Raw genomic sequence first — 18,768 nt, forward strand, 5'->3', positions numbered from 1 at the left:
TTCATAATTTCATTCAAGTGTACTATCATATAAAATAGCGATGTGTGAAAAATCACCTGTTTTATGCTACAGTGAGATAATCGATCTTGTTCATATCTTTCTAGACCTGCAAAGAGATGGGACAGTGCTGCTATTCAGTACTTTCAAAACCTTCTAAAAGGTAAAGAAAAATACAGTTACAACCAAGAATGTTGTGGAAAAGATGCAGAGAAATCAAAATGAACAGCTGGTTAACTTGTTATAGGAAGTGTTACAATCTTGTCCAGTCTGCCTCTCTAGTTGGGCATCAGTCTGTTATAAAAGGACCCAAATCCTGGGCCCTGCATGCTTCTAAGCTCTGCTGGGTCTGGTTAGTGATTGGTTGCTGTTCCTAGCTCTAGGGGCCTCAGGCATACTCCTGGGTGCGATGCCCATTTCAACCCCCTTCTTGCGAAGTAGGACCTCGTAGTCTGGCTGCCTTAGACTCCAGAACCAGTGCCACAGCCTTCCTGAGCCCCCAGACACTTAGCCAGTTGGACTCTAGGGATATGTGCCTATGGGAGCTCTGGTTTCTCAGTTAATCCCTTCAGGGACAACGTGACAGGAAGGCAAGGAACACAAGTTTAGCAAAGCAAGTTCTTAACACAGACACTTGACTCTTAACAAAGCACATGAGTTACAGATCTCTGGAAAATTAAGACAGTCCTGAATGTAGTCCCGTAGTCTCATCTCATCGCTACTGAGAGTCCTGAAGTCTGGTCTGTGTCCTTAGGCCTTGCAGCCCTATTGGTCTTCCCTTTGTATAGTGTGGTCTGCTTGCATGTGGTGGTGGGCGGCCTATTTCTTAGCAATGCAGCCATCTTTTTAAACTTGCCCATGTGCTCTTGGCTGAGGAGCTGTAGCCCTTTTATTGAACTCATGGATAGGCTGGTAGTTGAGAGACAGAGTTGATGGCCCTCAACGGTTCTCTTGTTAACCCTCTGCTAGGGTGTCCCACACCATAGCATGAGCACACGTTGACCAAACTAGGCTGATCTTGTCAGGATTAGACTGGTTTTCTGCACCACCTTGGTGTCATGTCATGACCCAATTTGGAGATTACAATGCAAAGTGAAGGTCGCAGTGAAGGTTACAATCCAAAATGGTGTTCACAGTGTGACACAGATGTATCCCCAGTCTGTCACTGGAAATACTACAAACCTAGTAATTGATGTGCCAGAAGAAGGCAATAATAAATGCCTAAAACACTCGAAAGTGGAGATTTTGATATCTACTAGTATAAATTAGGGCTGTCGATTAACATAACTCACGCGATTAACGCAAAAAAAGAATCTCAACTAAAAAAATGAATCGTATTTAATCACGCTGTTAAACAGTAGAATACCAATTGAAATTTATTAAATAGTTTTGGATGCTTTTCTACATTTTCAAATATATTGATTTCAATTACAACACAGAATACAAAGTGTAAAGTGCTCACTTTATATTATTATTTATTACAAATATTTGCATTGTAAAAATGATAAAGAAATAGTGTTGTTCAATTCACCTCATACAAGTACCATAATGCAATATCTTTATCATGAAAGTGCAACTTACAAATGTAGATTTTTTTTGTTACATAACTGTACTCAAAAAAACCAAAACAATGTAAAACTTTAGTGCCTACAAGTCCACTCAGTCCTACCTCTTGTTCGCTAAGACAAACAAGTTTGTTTACATTTAGAGGAGATAATGCTGCCTGCTTCTTATTTATAGTGTCACCTGAAAGTGAGACCAGGCATTTACATGGCACTTTTGTAGCTGGCATTGCAAGGAATTTACGTGCCAGATAAGCTAAACATTCGTATGCCCCTTCATGCTTCCATGTCGCCTGGAATGTTGGTTGAAGCATGAAGGGACATGTGAACCTTTAGCGCATCTGGCACGTAAATATCTTGCAATGCCAACTACAAATGTGCCATGCAAACACCTAGTGTCACTTTCAGGTAACGTTGTAAACAAGAAGGGGGCAGCATTATCTCTTGCAAATGTAAACAAACTTGTTTGTCTGAACGATTGGCTGAAAAAGAAGTAGGATGGAGTGGACATGCAGGCTCTAAAATTTTACATTGTTTTATTTTTGAGTGCAGTTGTTGTTTTGTAAGTTGCAACTTTCATGATAAAGAGATTGCACTACATTTGTATTAGGTGAATTGAAAAAACTATTTCTTTTGTTTTTTACTGTGCAAATATTTGTAATAAAAATAATATAAAGTGAGCACTGTACACTTTGTATTCTGTTGTAATTGAAATCAATATATTTGAAAATGTAGAAAACATCCAAAATTTTTAAATAAATGGTATTCTATTCTTTAACAGTGCGATTAATTTTTGTAATTGCACGATTAATCGCGATTAATTTTTTTAATTGCTTGACAGCCGTAGTATAAATCATGGATTAGTTACAGTTGATATACAGTATTGGGCGAAGACCACTTTGAAGTTATTCAGGCTCTGAAAGGAAGTAAATTACGTGCAACAGCATCCTTGTGGGAAGATGGTTGTGCGTATAATAGAGATGTCAGCTGTGACTCCATTTTTAAGGTTACATTGAGATTTGCCTTGAGGGACTAAAATTTCTCTGTTCTAAACTTTATAGTACAGATTGTGATCCATCAGTTATCTTATTTGGATACATGGACATATTTCCAATTAGTGTTAGTGTACAAAACTAGTATGAAACCAATTAATATATTGCAAAAACATGGCTGCAGTTAGGTATCAGTTGAAGTTTTTGACTCTGCTACGTTATGGCAGTGCTTTGTCTTTAAATACGCCTGTGTATACGTCTTAATGAAATTGCTTTAATCCTAGTGTAGAAAGAAACAATGAAAACATTGGAAGAAATCTATGATGGGGAATTAGTTAGGTATTAAACATTTTTCCTCCTTTAATGTTGTGTTTTGGTGCTTCTGTTTTATTACACTTAGGAACCACCCAGATTGAGGCAAAGTTATGTGCTATAGAAGATGACAATTTTGATGTTTATCTTTACGTAACAATAAAAGATGAAAAGGTAAAGTATCTTACACTTACAAATCCGTCCACCTGCAGATCTATGCTCATACAGTATTTTGCAAGTCACTGTGGTCACATTAGTATGTGATCAATTTATTGAGAATCAAGTGTTTTTAATTCTGGATGAGCTACAGTAATATTAACTTCTGTCAGTTATTGTAAAAGCTAAAATTAAGGATTTAATGGGGCTTTTTATTGTAAGTTCCTGGTGCTCCCTGAAAAGTTTTTCATTCTTTGTTCCAGTGCAAAAATCCTTCAGCCATTTTTTGTTTATAGGAGAGTGAATGAAGTGCACTTTTCAGAACTGTAAGAAATATTTTGTTTATCAGTTATGCCAAAAATGGCTAACTGGAGAAAAACACTTATAGTTTTGCATGGAATAGTTTTGAACATGTAGCCTCTCTGTGGTTTTGTGTGTGGGGGGTGGGGAAGGGAATACTTAACTTTTAAATAATTGTTCAAATGAACATCTGCCTCTTTATGAATCAGAAGGCATAGTTTCTGACCTGGCTTGATAGTTCATGGCTATAGCTGATACAGACTGCAGGAGGGAAAATTATAAATGTGTGATTGATATACACAAAGTGTTTCGATGTGATGTCTTTCTGGGAGGCCAAACAGGTTCTTCTAAAATAAAACCTTGGCTCTCTGACTGTTTGCCCATTTTTTTAGAAATTAACCTTTTTTTTTTTTTTTTTTGTGTGCTTTTTTTGCTGGTTTTTGTTTTTTTTTTTTTTTTTTTTTTAAAATCATGCTTGTCATTTATAATGGGAGTGCATGATTTTCTTAGTGTGGACATTTGGCTGTTCAAGGACAGCAATTTAGAAGGAATCAAAAATTCTGTTCATTACTATTGTGCTACTCAATAAATTACCTGAAACTCCAGCTTCTTAAAAAAAAATTCCCAAGAACAACAAAGAACATATGCTCAGAAAAGAGTTTACCTCGCTGAGAATACTTCTGTCATTAACTTCAGTGGGAATTGAGAGTTGTCAGTAACTGAGAGAATCAGTCTGCTGCTGTTTAGGTGTCTAAATATGAATGTCAGTATCTGAATTAGGTACCCATGTTGGAAAATGTTGGCCTTAAGTACTTTCCATGATGTCTGTTTTCACTTATTTTAGACTGCTAACCTGTTATAGCTATTGCAAGTTTGTGGCTTAACTTAAGTCCACTGCTTTGCAACAGTAACCCTCTATGTGACAAGAGAGGTGAGTTGGCTCTTAGGAGAATCTGCCATAGTTTGCATATTCTTGCGTGTATTCAGCATAATATTTGCTTACATTAGTGACCAAAATATATTTTTACTATTTTGGCTACCAAGGTAAAGCTGAATGAATGAGCTAGATTACATTCCCTCTTGTGCACTTTCAAATAATTGCTTGCTAATTTCCAATTAGTTATACCTGTGCAATATCATTGAAGCCAGTGGAGGCTGTGGTAGTCACTGGTGATGACATTTGAAGACAACAGGGTTGCACAGACATAGTTTGGCCTGCTATTGCTATTAGTGATGTATGAGAAGGAAAGAAATCAGCTTGACTTTCCAGTCACAATGAGCTTTCAGGGCTCACAGAAGAAAACCATTGTATGTTGACTGAGCACATTGGCTGCAGAATTTAGTAAGTGACAGTAAGCATGAACCCCATAATGTTATTTTTGCAAATTCACTTTTCAGAGTAGAACTGCACTCTAAAGTGCCAACATACTAACTACTAGAAATGAATTTCCCTTTTTGTTTTGCTGTTAAAAGGATATTCTGCTGAAAATGTCCACAAATAGACCTTTGCTCATTTTCATGGCTATGCTATGGCATGCAAATCTTTAACTATATTCCAAATATACATTGTGAATTTTCAATTGATTACTTTTTTGTACTTTATCTTCATGTATAGGAAATGTGTTGTTTTGTAGATATGTGTTAATGATGATCTCGTTGCAAAGAACTTTGCTTGTTATGTGATGACTAAAGAAAACACAGTTAATTCTGCCAAAAGTCAAAAGCCTTGGTCCTCATTAAGTCTGAAGTCTTCTCCAGAGAAAGTGATCAGTCCTGCACTTGCTCTTTGGCCAATGTTAATGCAGGGGAAGGTACACAATCTTGAAACAAGTGAGTACAATGTATACTTACTCCTTCTGAAGCCCAGTATAGTTTCCAAAAAAGGGAGTGGGACATTAACTCTGCACTATATTGACATAAATTGTGTGTTGGTTGCACTGGGTGACATAATTTCTATTCCAAAAGCCACTCTTTTCACCTTAACACAACTCAGTCCCCTTGTTAAATCTAGTGAAATAGTAGCAGTCTTCTAGGTTTAAAAGTTTGCTGGATCTTGTTCCCGAGATCAGGAAATAGGCACTTTGTATTTCTAGTATAATCTGAGGTGTTCAGGTCTCTTTTTAGGCTATATGTGTCTACAGTCCAAAGACCCTGTAGAATCTTAAGGAGCACAAGTAATAGAATGTTATATGAAATACATTCAGGGTCATCTGCTTAAAAAATGTGGAAGCTTGATAATACACAAAATTTACATAGCAAAAAATCCTTGGATAAGTGTCTTCAACAGTACCTGTTTTTCCAACTTTAGCTTTTTCTTTCTATCTGTCCCATTTCTCTGTCTGCCTTACCAGTTTCCAGCTTTTGCTGTCTCTCCCCTTGTCTTTGTTACTAGTTCCACTGATTACCTTTGGAGGAGGAAGTCCTGGGACCTTGCTGAATTACATCATAAGTTCATTCATTCTTCTCTCTGCTCTCCTGAAACCATCATACTGTTCTATAATCCTATCCTGTGCTTCTGTTTCTTGCAACTCTTCATCACTCTCAGCTTTTTGCTCAAACCTTCTTGTCTTCACTTTTAAGGCCCTTTGTGGCCTGTTGTTGCCAGAAACTGGGACTGGATGACAGGGGATGCATCACTTGATAAATTGCCTTGTTCTCTTCATTCCCTGTAAAGCATCTGGTACCAGCCACTGTCAGAAGATAGGATATTGGGCTAGATGTACCATTGGTCTGAGCCAGTATGACCATTCTTATGTCCTACCTCATCTCTTATTCACAGTTGCAATGTTGATTTCTGCGTCAGCTCTGCTAGTCTTGATTGCGCCTAACCATTGATTGCACTGAAATTGTTCACTACTAGTAGCAGTTAAATAACTTTAGAATTTTGTAATATTTTTAAAATAAAGGTTAATGTGTTCAAGTATTTATACTGTCAATATTACTATTGGCAGTTTAAGTCAAGGGGAGCTGTGGGAGCTCAGCTCTGTAAATATCAGACCCTCTAGAGCAGGGGTCAGCAACCTTCCGAACGCGGCCCATCAGAGTAATCTGCTGGCGGGCCGTGAGATATTTTGTTTACGTTGACCGTCCACAGGCATGGCCCCCCCGGAGCTCCCAGTGGCTGCGGTTCGCTGTTCCCGGCCAATGGGAGCTGCGGGAAGTGGTGCAGTCCACAGGGACATGCTGACCACTGCTTTCAGCAACTCCCATTGGCCGGGAACAACGAACCGCGGCCACTGGGAGCTGCGGGGAGCCATGCCTGTGGACGATCAATGTAAATAAAATGTCTTGCAGCCTGCCAGCAGATTACTCTGATGGGCCACGTGCTGAAGGTTACCGACCCCTGCTCTAGAGTATGTCTACACTACAATTAAAAACCCGCATCTGGCCTGTTCTAGCTGACTTGGGGTCATGGGGCTCAGGCGAAGGGGCAGTTTAATTGCAGTGAAGAGATTTGGGCTTGGAATGGAGCCCAGGCTGTAGGACTCTGTGAGGTAGGAGGGTCCTAAAGCTTGGGCTGCAGCCCAAGCCCGGATGTCTACACTGCAATTATACAGCCCCTTAGCTTGAGTCCCGCGAGCCCAAGTAAACTGGCATGGGCCAGCCACAGGTTGTTAATTGCAGTGTAGACATAGTAGTCCAAATTTTTTAAAAGTGCATGCACTGCCCTGTGGATACTATACAAGCTTTAGAAGTATGCACACTCTTCATAAAAGTAGCTAAATGTCTTAAGATTTTATACAATTAATTAGGAAATTTTGCTTTTTGAGGTTCTTTATAGCTTTATAGCCCTGTTATATATCATGTATGATTTCATATACATACGGTGATTTTTAATAATAAAAACACAAATATATTTTTGAGAGCTATTACAGTAGCTGTAGTTGTGGTTGTAAAGTATAATCATATGTGTTCTCTAGGTGATGATGCTTCTAATTCTTTTCTTGAAAAGACATGCAGAAAAATTGCTGCACCTGCTCTTAATGGAAAAACTGAGTCTGTAAGTATTGCATACCATCTTTCAAAAATAACTTGAAATTAAAATTTGCATAAAATGTGATGTTCAGAAGTGCTCTTCAATGTAAAGTTCATTTATTTCCTCTGCAGTTGCTTATATTAGTACTAAATTAAAGATAAATTGCATAAAATAATAGAAATGTAGGTCTGTAAAGGACCTCGAGTAGTCATCAAGTCCAGTCCCTTGCTCGGTTTACAGCACCAAGTAAACTGAGACCATCCCTGACGTGTTAGTCCAACTTGTTTTTAAAAAGCCTCCAATGAGGGGGATTCCACAAACTCCCTTGGAAGCCTATTCCAGAGTTTAACTACTGCTATAGTTAGTTAGAAATTTTTTCCTAATATCTAACATAAATCTGCTTTGCTGCAGATTGAACCGTTACTACTTATCCTACTTTCAATGGGCATGGAGAACAAGTGATCACTGTCCCCTTTGTAGCTTCCCTTAACATATCTGAAGATAGTCATCAGGTCTTTCTCAGTCTTCTTTTCTCAAGAGTAAACATGCCTAGTATTCTTAACATTTCCTTATAGGTCAGGTATTCTAAACCTTTTACCATTTTGTTGCTTTCCTCTGGACTCTCTCCAATTTGTCCATAGCTTTCCTAAAGTGTGGCACCCAGAATTATACACTGTTTTCCAGCTGAAGCCTCACCAGTGCTGAGTACCAGTGCTGAGTACAACTCTTGCGAATACCCTCCAGAATATTAGTCTTTTTCGCAGCTCCATCGCATTGTTGACTCATTCAATTTGTGATCTACTGTAACATCTAGACCTTTTCAGTAGTACTACTGCCTAACTAGTTATTTCCCATTTTATAGTTATGCAATTGATTTTTCCCTTCTTACGTGAAATACTTTGCACTTGTCTTTATTGAATTTCCTCTTGTTGAATTCAGAGCCTTTCTCCAATTTGTCAAGGTTGTTTTGAATTCTAATCCTACCCTCCAAAGTGTTTGCAACCTCTTGCAGCTTGGTGTCATCTGCAAATTTTATAAGCATACTCTCCATTCCATTATACAAATCATTCAGTATTTTCATTAATGTAACACAATGAAGAGTACAACACCTAATACATTAATATATAGTAGTAGCTTGAGTAATTGTATCTCAAACCAACATTCATATTTTCCCCAAATCAGACTTCTTGGAGGGCTTGCTTCTTGAATCTTCATGTTTTACACTTGTCAAGAGAGGGGTCTCTAGGCTCATAGACTCTGTCACTTGAACTTCCGTTTGTATGTACATACACAGTCTGTTTCTCTGTTGCATGTGCAGCCATGAAGTTGTAGCTCACATTTGAAAATTTGATGTGAAATGGCAGTCAGGGGTAAGGAACAGAGTTAAAAGGATGCTAATTTATTTCTGTCAGAAAAACTTTTACTTGCTACCCGGATAGGTAGCATATTACAGCACTTAATGCGTAATCAGTTTCACTGTTTCTTTATATAGTCAGTCTGTTTCCCTTGTTCTTTTGTGTGGATCTTTCACACAGTATCATGGGAAAATACTTAAAAAATAGGAGAATTTGATTTTAAAGCCACAAAAATACTCAGGGGATTTGCGGACAGGCATCCCATTTTGTGAAGCCACCTATACTTTGGGTGAGTATGTCCTTATAAGGTTGGTGATGGTATGATAACAGATTAATTTCTAGATTTATTTGGTGTTTAAGCTTTTTTAACTGCAATAGTCTGTCTAACTTTTTAAAATATCTTCAGTGTTCTGATAATGTTGGTGTGAATTATTAATCTGTTTGCATCTTCTCTTAATTCTGAAACAAAAATGAACTATTTTTGTTGCTTTTTTAAATCTATTGTTTGTTCTGTTCTATTCTTTCAAAAATGTGAAATTAACTTTGTCTTGTCTTACTGTGGCCGTTATTGGTGAATTGCAGCTTTTGTTTTTTTAGCTGGAAGTGGTTGTGGTCTTGCATTAGAAACAAAACCAATCTTATCATGCGTAATTTTTCACACGGAATAATGATTTTCTAAAACACTCTTCCTCAGGGCAGTGACAACATATATATCTATTTTTTGTCTTGTTTTGTTAGACTATCAGAGCAACTGTGGGTTTCTCTTTGAAGGAAAATATAAATATTTCTGCACAGCCTACTGTGCGGGTAAACAGGTATGATTCAAATATTCTTGTCTTTTTTACAGTTTTTGTATGTAACAATAATACAAATCCCAAAGTTTTTTCAGCCAATGTTTTGAGGCCATTAAAAGAGAACTTAGCTTTTTGGGGGATTTGTTGATTGGTGTGGTTCATAGTAAAACTAGTGGTTACATTTAAACAGAGAGAATTGAATGCAGTTTAGGTAGGCAAACATCAACTTAAGTGTAAGTATTGGCATTTCTCATCTATTAGATGAATTTTCAGTCTTTTGTAACAAAGTATTTTTGTATACCTCTGTAAGTTCATGCAATAACTTTTATTCTAGTGCCTTAGATGAAAACAGAATTAAAAAACAACTAAAGGAGATAAAGAACACAATGAAAAAAGTGGCTCTGTGAAGTATATTTTCCCCCTTATTCCTTTTTCCGGTTCCCTTTTAAATACATAGCAAGTGCATGAAAAGAAAGCTAAATGAGTGAATTTGGCAGTTGAAGCCAGACTCGGTCAGTTGTTTCCCTTTTTGAAATTTCAAAACCCCTTTTTCTTGGATTAAGTTTGATTTAGTTCTCTGTATCCTGAGAAATTAGCTATTGAGATTTGAGTGATGGTTCCCTTAACTGATTGTTATAGGTCAAAAGCAAGTATTAAATTCTGAACATCTTGATTTATTAGTAACAACAATTTCTGTTTCCTTGTGAATTTCTGCAGCTCTTTAAAGGGAATTGGAAGTCTTTGCATACATGCTAGACATTTGAAATATTTCACAACATACTAATGTGTATATATAATAATTTTAAGTGAAGTTAAAAACTGGTTGTGATGGTGTTTGGAAAAGGACATCACTGTTTCATAAATGTTGGATTTAATACTTGAACACTTTTTCAGGCTCCTGCAGTTTTTGAATCCTGATTCTTTGAAAACTGATGATATTCATTATGAACAGCAGGTACTTCTAAAACTTAACTTAATATTTTTATTGTATAAACTTCACTACTAAGCTCTTTATGGCCTTGTAATTGTACATTGTTTGTTCTCAAATGAGTCCTATTTTAAAATATATTAAATACTTTCTTATAAAAAGTTTAATAGGACACAAGAATGGCATTATCATTAGACAAGATATGTATAATCATGCCCTCATATTCAGAACCCTAATTGTTAGCATTTATCCTGGCATTCATAGTTAGCCCAGATTTTTAATATGTTGACAGGTTTTTTTTTAGTTCATAATCTGACAAAAACAACCATGCAAGTGCACTGAGTCTGCATGGTTAAGAAAAGGTGTGCAGATTTTTGGCAAATTATTAACAAAAAAAAACCAAAAAACAATTTTTTTTTTTTTTCCCAAAAATTGCCTCTGCACCTTCCCATTTTCATTATGCATGCCACTATCATCTCTCAGCTTTGAAACCATATACAAATGCAATACCTATTGGGGTAATGCAACTATTCAGCAGAACATTTAAGTCTGAACACATGAAAAAAGTATGCAGAGTCCCACTTTCTTTGGTGAGCTATACTAGTGAGAATATGCAGAAGCACTTAAACTGGCAAGTAGCCTTTCTTACTCGTAATTCTACTAAAAATACTAAATACTAAAAATATAAAATTTAAATAAAATGTACTCTTTGCCCACTTTTGTGGGGTAGCATATGAAATAAAATCTTTTTATTACATATTTTTTTGTTAGTGTTCTCTAAATGATGTGTGTACTTTCAGGAGTTTCAAAAGATTAATACAGCACAACCTCCCATTGTTCTCAGCAACAAAATAGAGCCAAGATCAGTTCTTGAAACAACACCACTTTTGGTAGATCTGAAAAAGGTAATATTAACATTTATTGTTTGATACACTGAATATATTAAAGGATGGTTCTGATGCCCCACCACACTCCTCAAATATTAAAGGACTCCATTTTTTAAAGAGGGGCAGGAGTGAACAGCAAGTGTGTTCATTTTAAAAAAAATTAATACTACTTTGAGACTCAGTTCTCAAATTTCCAGCCCCAGCCTCTATTTCTTGGTGGAGGCGAGAGCTAGGAGATTGCTTATTTTAAGAAACAGAGAATTGCTCAGACAATGAACAGGCAGATCCTCCCAGCCTCTTTGGGAACCTCTGTATGGGAAAAGGGTATTCGCCTATATGTGTCTCATCCAAGAGGCATAGAGGGGAATACATCTGTATGTATTCCCTGTGCTTAACATGAAGAGCCAGATTCCTGGGGAACTGTTTTGGGGGTCAAAGCCAGCAATAAGCAGGAGATGGACGGGGAAGGTGCTGATGACAGTAGTGTCTTTTTCTCAGAATTTAGAGTGGGAGAGGATGGAATTTTTTATTCCCTGAGTGCCCTATCTACTACTTTTAACACAGAGATCCTTCATTTCATGGCTTCCATTTTCACTTCATCCACTGATTATTTCAGGGTAATTTTGAATGTGTTCAGGTGAGATTCAGATCCCATTATTGAGCATATTATCTCAACAAATCCTTCAATGACTGGATGTTAAGGGTCAGTTTGGTTTTTTTGTGAAGTGGACAAAAACTTTTAAATACACCCAGTTTATTATTTCATTCAACGCCAATTATATCCAAGAGAAGTATATGGAGCTGGTTGAATTTTTCATAGCAGGTCAGTCTCCTCACTGATTTTACTTTGGCTTATTTGATCAAAAGGATCTCATTGATGATAGCTGGCCTCAGAAGGGTTCCTGAGCAGTGGTTCTTCAAGTAATGTCCCCATGGGTGCTACGCTTGCAGGTGTGGCAGCGCCTGGGATAAAATATCTTCATCAACAGTGCCCGTCGGATCACACATGCGCACCTCCCCCTCTTGCACTGTAAGCGGGATTTGTATATAACACTGTATGGTCCAACTGCCCTCAGTTCCTTCTCTGCCACCTTTGGTCTGGGATGGAATCCAGAGCAGAGTCCGCTTCTCCTGTTCCTTCAGTAGCTAGTGCCTTACCTGTAAGTTGTAGTGTAGTTAGTGCTACTTCTCCTTCTCCTTTCTTCAATCTAAAAAAGCCATTTTTTTGTTTTAACTTTACCTTTACAACTATTTCAATAGCGTAGGTTTTCATTTTCCCGCCCTTCCAGACCAGGAAGCTTTGTTCCCTCACCCTTATACCCAGATCCCCAGGGTATAAGAGGTATGCCCCTCTGGGGCCGCTTTCTTGGTAATGGACAGCAACCCACAGTGTATTTGCTGTCTGGGAGAGGGATACGTCCCACAAAAGTGTCCCAATGCCATGGCATAACGGCCAGAAAAGACAGATGTTTGGTTAAAATTTCTCCTCATGGAGAAATCACTGTGACCTGCATTGGACCTGGGCCCGGACTCCGCTCCTGTGAGGACCTCACGCTCTGCCAGGTTGTCTGCCGATCCTCATTCCCCGTGTCTCTTGAAGAGAAGTCATCTCTTTCTCGCTCTGACAAGAAGAAATGGGCTTCCTCCTCACACTCTGAGGCAGTCTGCAAGAACACCATCTTCTGCGAGGTCAGTTGCCTCAGCATCCTCTGACAGGGGACATAGATCCACGGCCTGTCCAAGTACTTCCTGTACTGGAATGAAGAAATGGTCTAAAGACCCTAACCAAGCAGACCTACAGCCCTCGGCACTGTCTCAGCTCTGGAGACTGAGACTGGCCAGCATCAGGAGCTATGGCACTGGCAAAACTGCTGGCACTGGCATTCTTTTTGACACCGATGAAGCCCTCAGTACCATTGAAACTGTTAGCACCCGCCAGGTCATTAGTGCTGGCCAAGTCTCTTGCTCCATCTACTGACTCTTCAGGGGAACTGTAGCGGGGTGGTCACCCGCTCCTGCCTGGAAAGGCTTAAAACAGCCCTGGGAGAGGGCTGTGGCAGGGGAAAAGCTGGGCTGATTGGGAGGAAGCAGACTCAGCTGGGGCCACACCCCAATAAGGGCCTCAGCTGGCCCTATAAAGGCAGGGAAGCCAGAGGCAGACACAGTCTCTCTCTAGCTGTAGAGGGAGATGGGCCTGGCTGCAGGGAGCTAGATACAGAGTACCTGAGTGGATCAGGGCTGGGGAAAGGCTGAGGAGCTGGGGAGCTCCAGCCTGGAAAGCCCCAGGCTACAGCCTAGCAGAAGGCCAAGGGGTACTGGGGGTTGCAGAGGGCAGCCCAGGGGTAGGCCAAGGCAGCAGGTCCAAACCCAACCGTGCCAGTGATGAGTAGGCTGATACTGCAGTCTGCCCCAGGGCGTGGGGCTAGACGATGACTGGCAGTAGCCTTATACTGAGGCAAGGTGGGGATAGTGGGTGGGGGTTCCCTGGGAAGGGGAGACCCTGAGAGAAGGGTTACTGCCAGGGGGCAGCACCCTAGCTAACGGCATCGGAGTCCAGGGAGGGACACAGGGGCCAATTGGCAGTGGGACACCGGCCTGCAGAGGGCGCTCCGGGCTGGAAATTGAGCTAATTCCCTTAGAGACCAGCAGGAGGCGCCACAGGGGTGAGTCCACCCTGCTACAGGAACATATTCCTCCTTCGGCACCAAGTCGTATACCGGCACCAATGATGTTTTTTTCCCCCTCCACAAGACTTCAGGTACCTAAAGACCTGCTGGTATCTTACACTCCTGAATTGCCTTTCCTCAGACATGACCTCCTCCCACTTCCACTCTTCTCTCCAGACTCACGATACTCCTCCTTTTCTCCCCTGAGGATGGCATCTCCCTTCACCAGCAATAAGGAGGAAGAGGAGGGTTCCATCACACCCTTGTCTATCAGACAAGTTCCACCTCCTCATCCTCACTATGCACAATCTACATCTTTTCCACAATCTTGGTACAGACCACCATGGATGCACTCTCATGTTCCACTCCCTCCACACTGGCTATATTGGGACCCTGGGGCCATGTACAGGGCACAATTCGGGAAACCTCCCATGGAGCAAAGCTGGAGACCTACACCTCTCCCTTCTCCATCGATGTCTCGCCCTCTGGAGGCTGAACCTCTGCTGGTACCGACTGAGGAGAAGGGACAGGAGGAGGAAGCTCCACCAAAATTACATTTCTTTTCCTCTTCCCATCACGAGGCTACCAAGCCTCCACCTCCTATAATTGCAGACAACTTCATACGTTTTCAGGAGTTAATCCACAGGATTGCAGATTGCCTGCAGATTCCTTTGGAGGAAGCCAAGGATCAACAGCATAAACTGCTTGATATTCTGCACACATCCTATCGATCAGTGAGGCTCTTCTCAACCTCACGAAAGTGCTCTTGTAGACCCCGGCGTCCATTCCTCTGACTTGCAAACACTCCGACAAAAAATGCTGCATTCTGGCGAAAGATGCAGAATTTCTATTCTTGCACCCCACTCCAAGTTTTCTGGTGGTCAATGCAGTGCAAGAGAGAGGCCTCAAAACCAAACCCATTCTAACCATCCGGACAGAGATTGGAAACACTTAAACTTATTTGGATGCAAGGCATGTTCATCAGTCACCCTCCAATTTCGAATTTCAAACTACAAGGTTCTGATGGCTAAATACAACTACTTAAACTACTCCAAGTTGGAGGAGCTTTGTCATGACCTTCCAAAGGCCAAGAAAGAGCAGTTTCAGACCCTAATATCTGAGGGACATCTCCTAACCCGTACAACCCTACAGCCTCGTTAGACTCTGCAGATACTGCCACCCACTCCATTGCAACTGCTGTGGTCATGAGATGCGCATCTTAGCTTTCCTAAGGAGGTACAAACCACTGTGGAAGACTTAGCCTTTGAGGGCCAAAAACTATTCTTGGAGCACACAGACGATTCCCTGCACTCCCTTGAAGACTCCTGAGCTACTCCCCGATCTCTCGGCATCTACACGTCCGTGCTAAAGAGATGCTCAGGGAAATATCCTCTCCCTCCGCAATCCTAACCACCGAAGTATACGCCTCAACAGCACTATGACATCCAGCGCTGAAAACAAAGGCCTCACTTCTAACGTAGACAGCCCACTCATCGGGGGGCTACCTCTCATGGGTCCCCACCAAAGCAACAATTTTAAAGTTATGGTTGAGACCCCGAGAAGCCTCCCCTTCTTCCAGTCATTCCAACTATCTTTGACATCACACCAGTTTGGCAACTGACTAGCTCTGTTTTGCCATCATGGAGACTAGTCCCCTCAGACAAGTGGGTTCTAGAGATAGTCAAGGAAGGATACTCAATTCCCTTTCTGTCTGTCCCGCCCTGCCATCCTCTTCTCCCTCCCTCTTTAGGGACCCCTCTCACAAACTCATTCTACAGGGAGAAATAAATCATCATCTACAACTCGGAGCCATAGACCAGGTCCCTTTCAAACACAGGAGACAAGGTTTCTACTCCCATTACTTTTAGATCCAGAAGAAATCCGGTGGCTGATGACCCATCCTGGACCTTGGCAATTTAAGCAAATTTGTCAAACTATGACGTTTCAAGATGGTTACCCTCTCCACTATTATCCCAGCACTGGAACAGGGGGACTGGTTTTCGGCCTTCAACCTCCAAGATGCATTCTTTCGTATGACAGTACACCCTGCCCACAAGCGATTTCTCTGATTCATCATAGACGATGACCACTGCTGCCTTTCGGACAGCTGACAGTCCCTTTGGTGTTCTCCAAGGTCCTTGCAGTAGTCGCTGCCTACCTATGGAGGTAGGCAGCATTATGATGTTTACATATTTGGACGATTGTCTCCTCCAGGCCCCATACAAGACCGACGCTCTCCGAGCTGTCCGCATAACAATGGACCTTTTTATGAAACTAGGCCTCCTCGTGTACCTAAAAAAGTCCACTTCAACGCTGGTACGACACCTGGAATTCATCAGCGCACAATTGGATGCCATACAAGCCAGAATCGTCCTACCACTCTCAGATTCTCAGCTGTAGTAGAGATGGTGTCTTCCAGAATGAGTCTTCAACTTCTAGGCCACATGACATGCACACAGTCGTTGGGAGGTTTTTCCCCTAGCAGCAACTGTCAGGTTGGCTGTGGAGCCTCCTGGAGTGACGCCTTCCTGGTGGTCAATATAGGTCCCTGCCGACCCACCACCTCCTCATTTCCTTCTTGCCAGTTACTCTGACAGAGAGGAAGGTGGGTGGGTTTGGAATGGACATGAGCAACACGTCTCGAAGAACAACAGTTATGAGAAGGTGAGTAACCATTTTTTACGCCCACATCCAAGATTTTTACCCAAGATTCCATCATCTTTGCATCTCAATCAACCAATGCACCTTTCTTGCTTCTTCCTAACCAACAGGAGGCAACTCTACACACCCTAGACCTGAGACGAGCATTAGCAGTCTACTTAGGACTAAACCTTTCTGAAAATCATCACGATTATTCCTCTCAATCACCTAAAGATCCAGAGGCACATCTATCTCTAAACAATGCCTTTCCAAGTGGATCCCGCAATGTATACATTTATATTACAAACTCCACAATAGCCTCCTACTGCAATTAGTGTACATTTCACACATTCACGATCCCCCTCGATAGCTTTTCTCAATAATGTCTCAATTGCTGACATTTGCAAAGCTGCCACATGGGCATCAACAGACACTTTTGCCCATCCCTACACTATTACACATGATACCACAGCGGACACTCTCCTAGGACATACTGTCCTTTCATTGGCAGTAAATGTTGCTCTGAAGCCCTAGCCTTCCAATTGGGGCACTGCTTTCTAGTCACCTACAAGTGGAGCACCCGTAGGGACATCACTTGAAGAAGAAGAGAAGGTTACTCATCCTGTGCAGTAGCTGAGGTTCTTTGAGATGTGTGTCCCTATGGCCTGGTCTACACTAACCCCCCAAGTCGAAGTAAGGTACGCAACTTCAGCTACGTGAATAACGTAGCTGAAGTCGACATACCTTACTTCGAACTTACCGCGGTTCAGACGCGGTCCACACGCGGCAGGCAGGCTCCCCCGTCGACTCCGCGGTATTCCTCTCGTTGAGCTGGAGTACCGCAGTCGACGGCGAGCACTTCCTGGTTCGATTTATCGCGTCCAGACCAGACGCGATAAATCGAACCAGGAAGTTCGATTTCCAGCCGCCGAACTAGCGGCTAAGTATAGACCAGCCCTTTGAGTGTTCCACTACCCGCCCTCCTCCCCTCTGCTTTGGAGCTGAAAATGTACGCTCTGCAGCAGAGAAGGAATTGGGGGCAGTCGGGCTGCACAGTGCTATATATATGCCCCGCTCATAGTGCGAGAGCGGCGTGGTGCACATGTGTGGTCCAGTGGGCACTGCTGATGAAGATCTCTGATCCCAGGCGCAGGGTGCGCTGCCGCACCCACAAGTTGAGTACCCATAGGGGGACGCATCTCGAAGAACCTCAGTTACTGCATAGGGTGAGTAGCCTCTTTTTCAAATCCGCCCCATTGAGACTTCTATGTAAATTTAGAAAGCATAATTGCATTTAAAAATAGATATGAAAGTGATTTAGTAATACTTCTGAACAGGCATTAGGCCATTTAAAGCAAGTACAAGCAATGTTTTTGGACATTTTAAAGCACTTCTAGATTGTACATATACCTTCTCATGTTTAGAAGAGACATGTCAGTCATTCCATCATGTGTAATCTGTTTGCTTGACATTTTATTTACATTATAGTTACTGTATATGTGGGTCTAAGAAATCATGATTGAAGGATCCTGCTGGTATATTATTGGGGGCAATAAGTGACCCAAAAGTGGAGGTAAAATACAGTGAAACAAGCTTTCACCACAAAAGTTAAATATGTTGATATGTTGACCGAAGAAAAATACATGTTGCATTTGTTTCTTCCTTCCTTTCAAGATATTTCAGATCTTTACATCTGTTTTTTTAAGAATACATTCAAAATTAAGCACTTAAATGCCCACAATGTTTTTGACATAACACTTTTCATTTTTTTTTTGTAGGAGCTTCTCCGAAATAAATTTCTAGGTCCTAATCTCACGGAATCTTACTGTTGGCCACCAATAGCTCGTGGATGTGACTCAGTTGTCATTTCTCATCATGGAAATGATCCTCTTTTGTATATTCCACCAGTTCTTACATTTTTACAATCAGGAAGCTGCTACAAGTCACTGCCAACTAGGAATGGAGTAAGTAAAACAAAAAATGTTTATTTTACAAGACAGTGCCATTTTTTCTAATTTAAAGTGTAAGTGACTTCATAGAGTTTCATTTGAAAATATGCTCATATTAGGAGTATAAAACCTAGGCAACTCAGGAATAATTTGTAATGCAAAGGCAGTTGAAATATGCCTCAAACTCTTATTTTTCAAAAAATTGGTAGATTATATCTATGTTACGGGTCTAGACACATCTATGAGAGAGATTA

General features: G+C 41.0%; 1 protein-coding gene across 1 annotated transcript in view; it reads left to right on the forward strand.

Annotated features, from left to right (window-relative positions):
- The window catches only part of TDRD12 (tudor domain containing 12), a 126,222-nt gene that overhangs the window by 14,049 nt on the left and 93,405 nt on the right, over window positions 1–18,768 (forward strand). Inside the window, exons 6-13 of the mRNA XM_026652829.1 lie at window positions 105–160; window positions 2,952–3,037; window positions 4,954–5,149; window positions 7,240–7,319; window positions 9,389–9,465; window positions 10,339–10,399; window positions 11,173–11,277; window positions 18,344–18,529. Coding sequence (XP_026508614.1) covers window positions 105–160; window positions 2,952–3,037; window positions 4,954–5,149; window positions 7,240–7,319; window positions 9,389–9,465; window positions 10,339–10,399; window positions 11,173–11,277; window positions 18,344–18,529 — 847 coding nt within the window. The remainder of the gene's footprint in view (window positions 1–104; window positions 161–2,951; window positions 3,038–4,953; window positions 5,150–7,239; window positions 7,320–9,388; window positions 9,466–10,338; window positions 10,400–11,172; window positions 11,278–18,343; window positions 18,530–18,768) is intronic.

Source organism: Terrapene carolina, unplaced genomic scaffold (assembly GCF_002925995.2).
Source record: "Terrapene carolina triunguis isolate 2854851 unplaced genomic scaffold, T_m_triunguis-2.0 Scaffold130, whole genome shotgun sequence".
In the NCBI taxonomy this organism is placed as follows: Eukaryota; Metazoa; Chordata; order Testudines; family Emydidae; genus Terrapene; species Terrapene triunguis.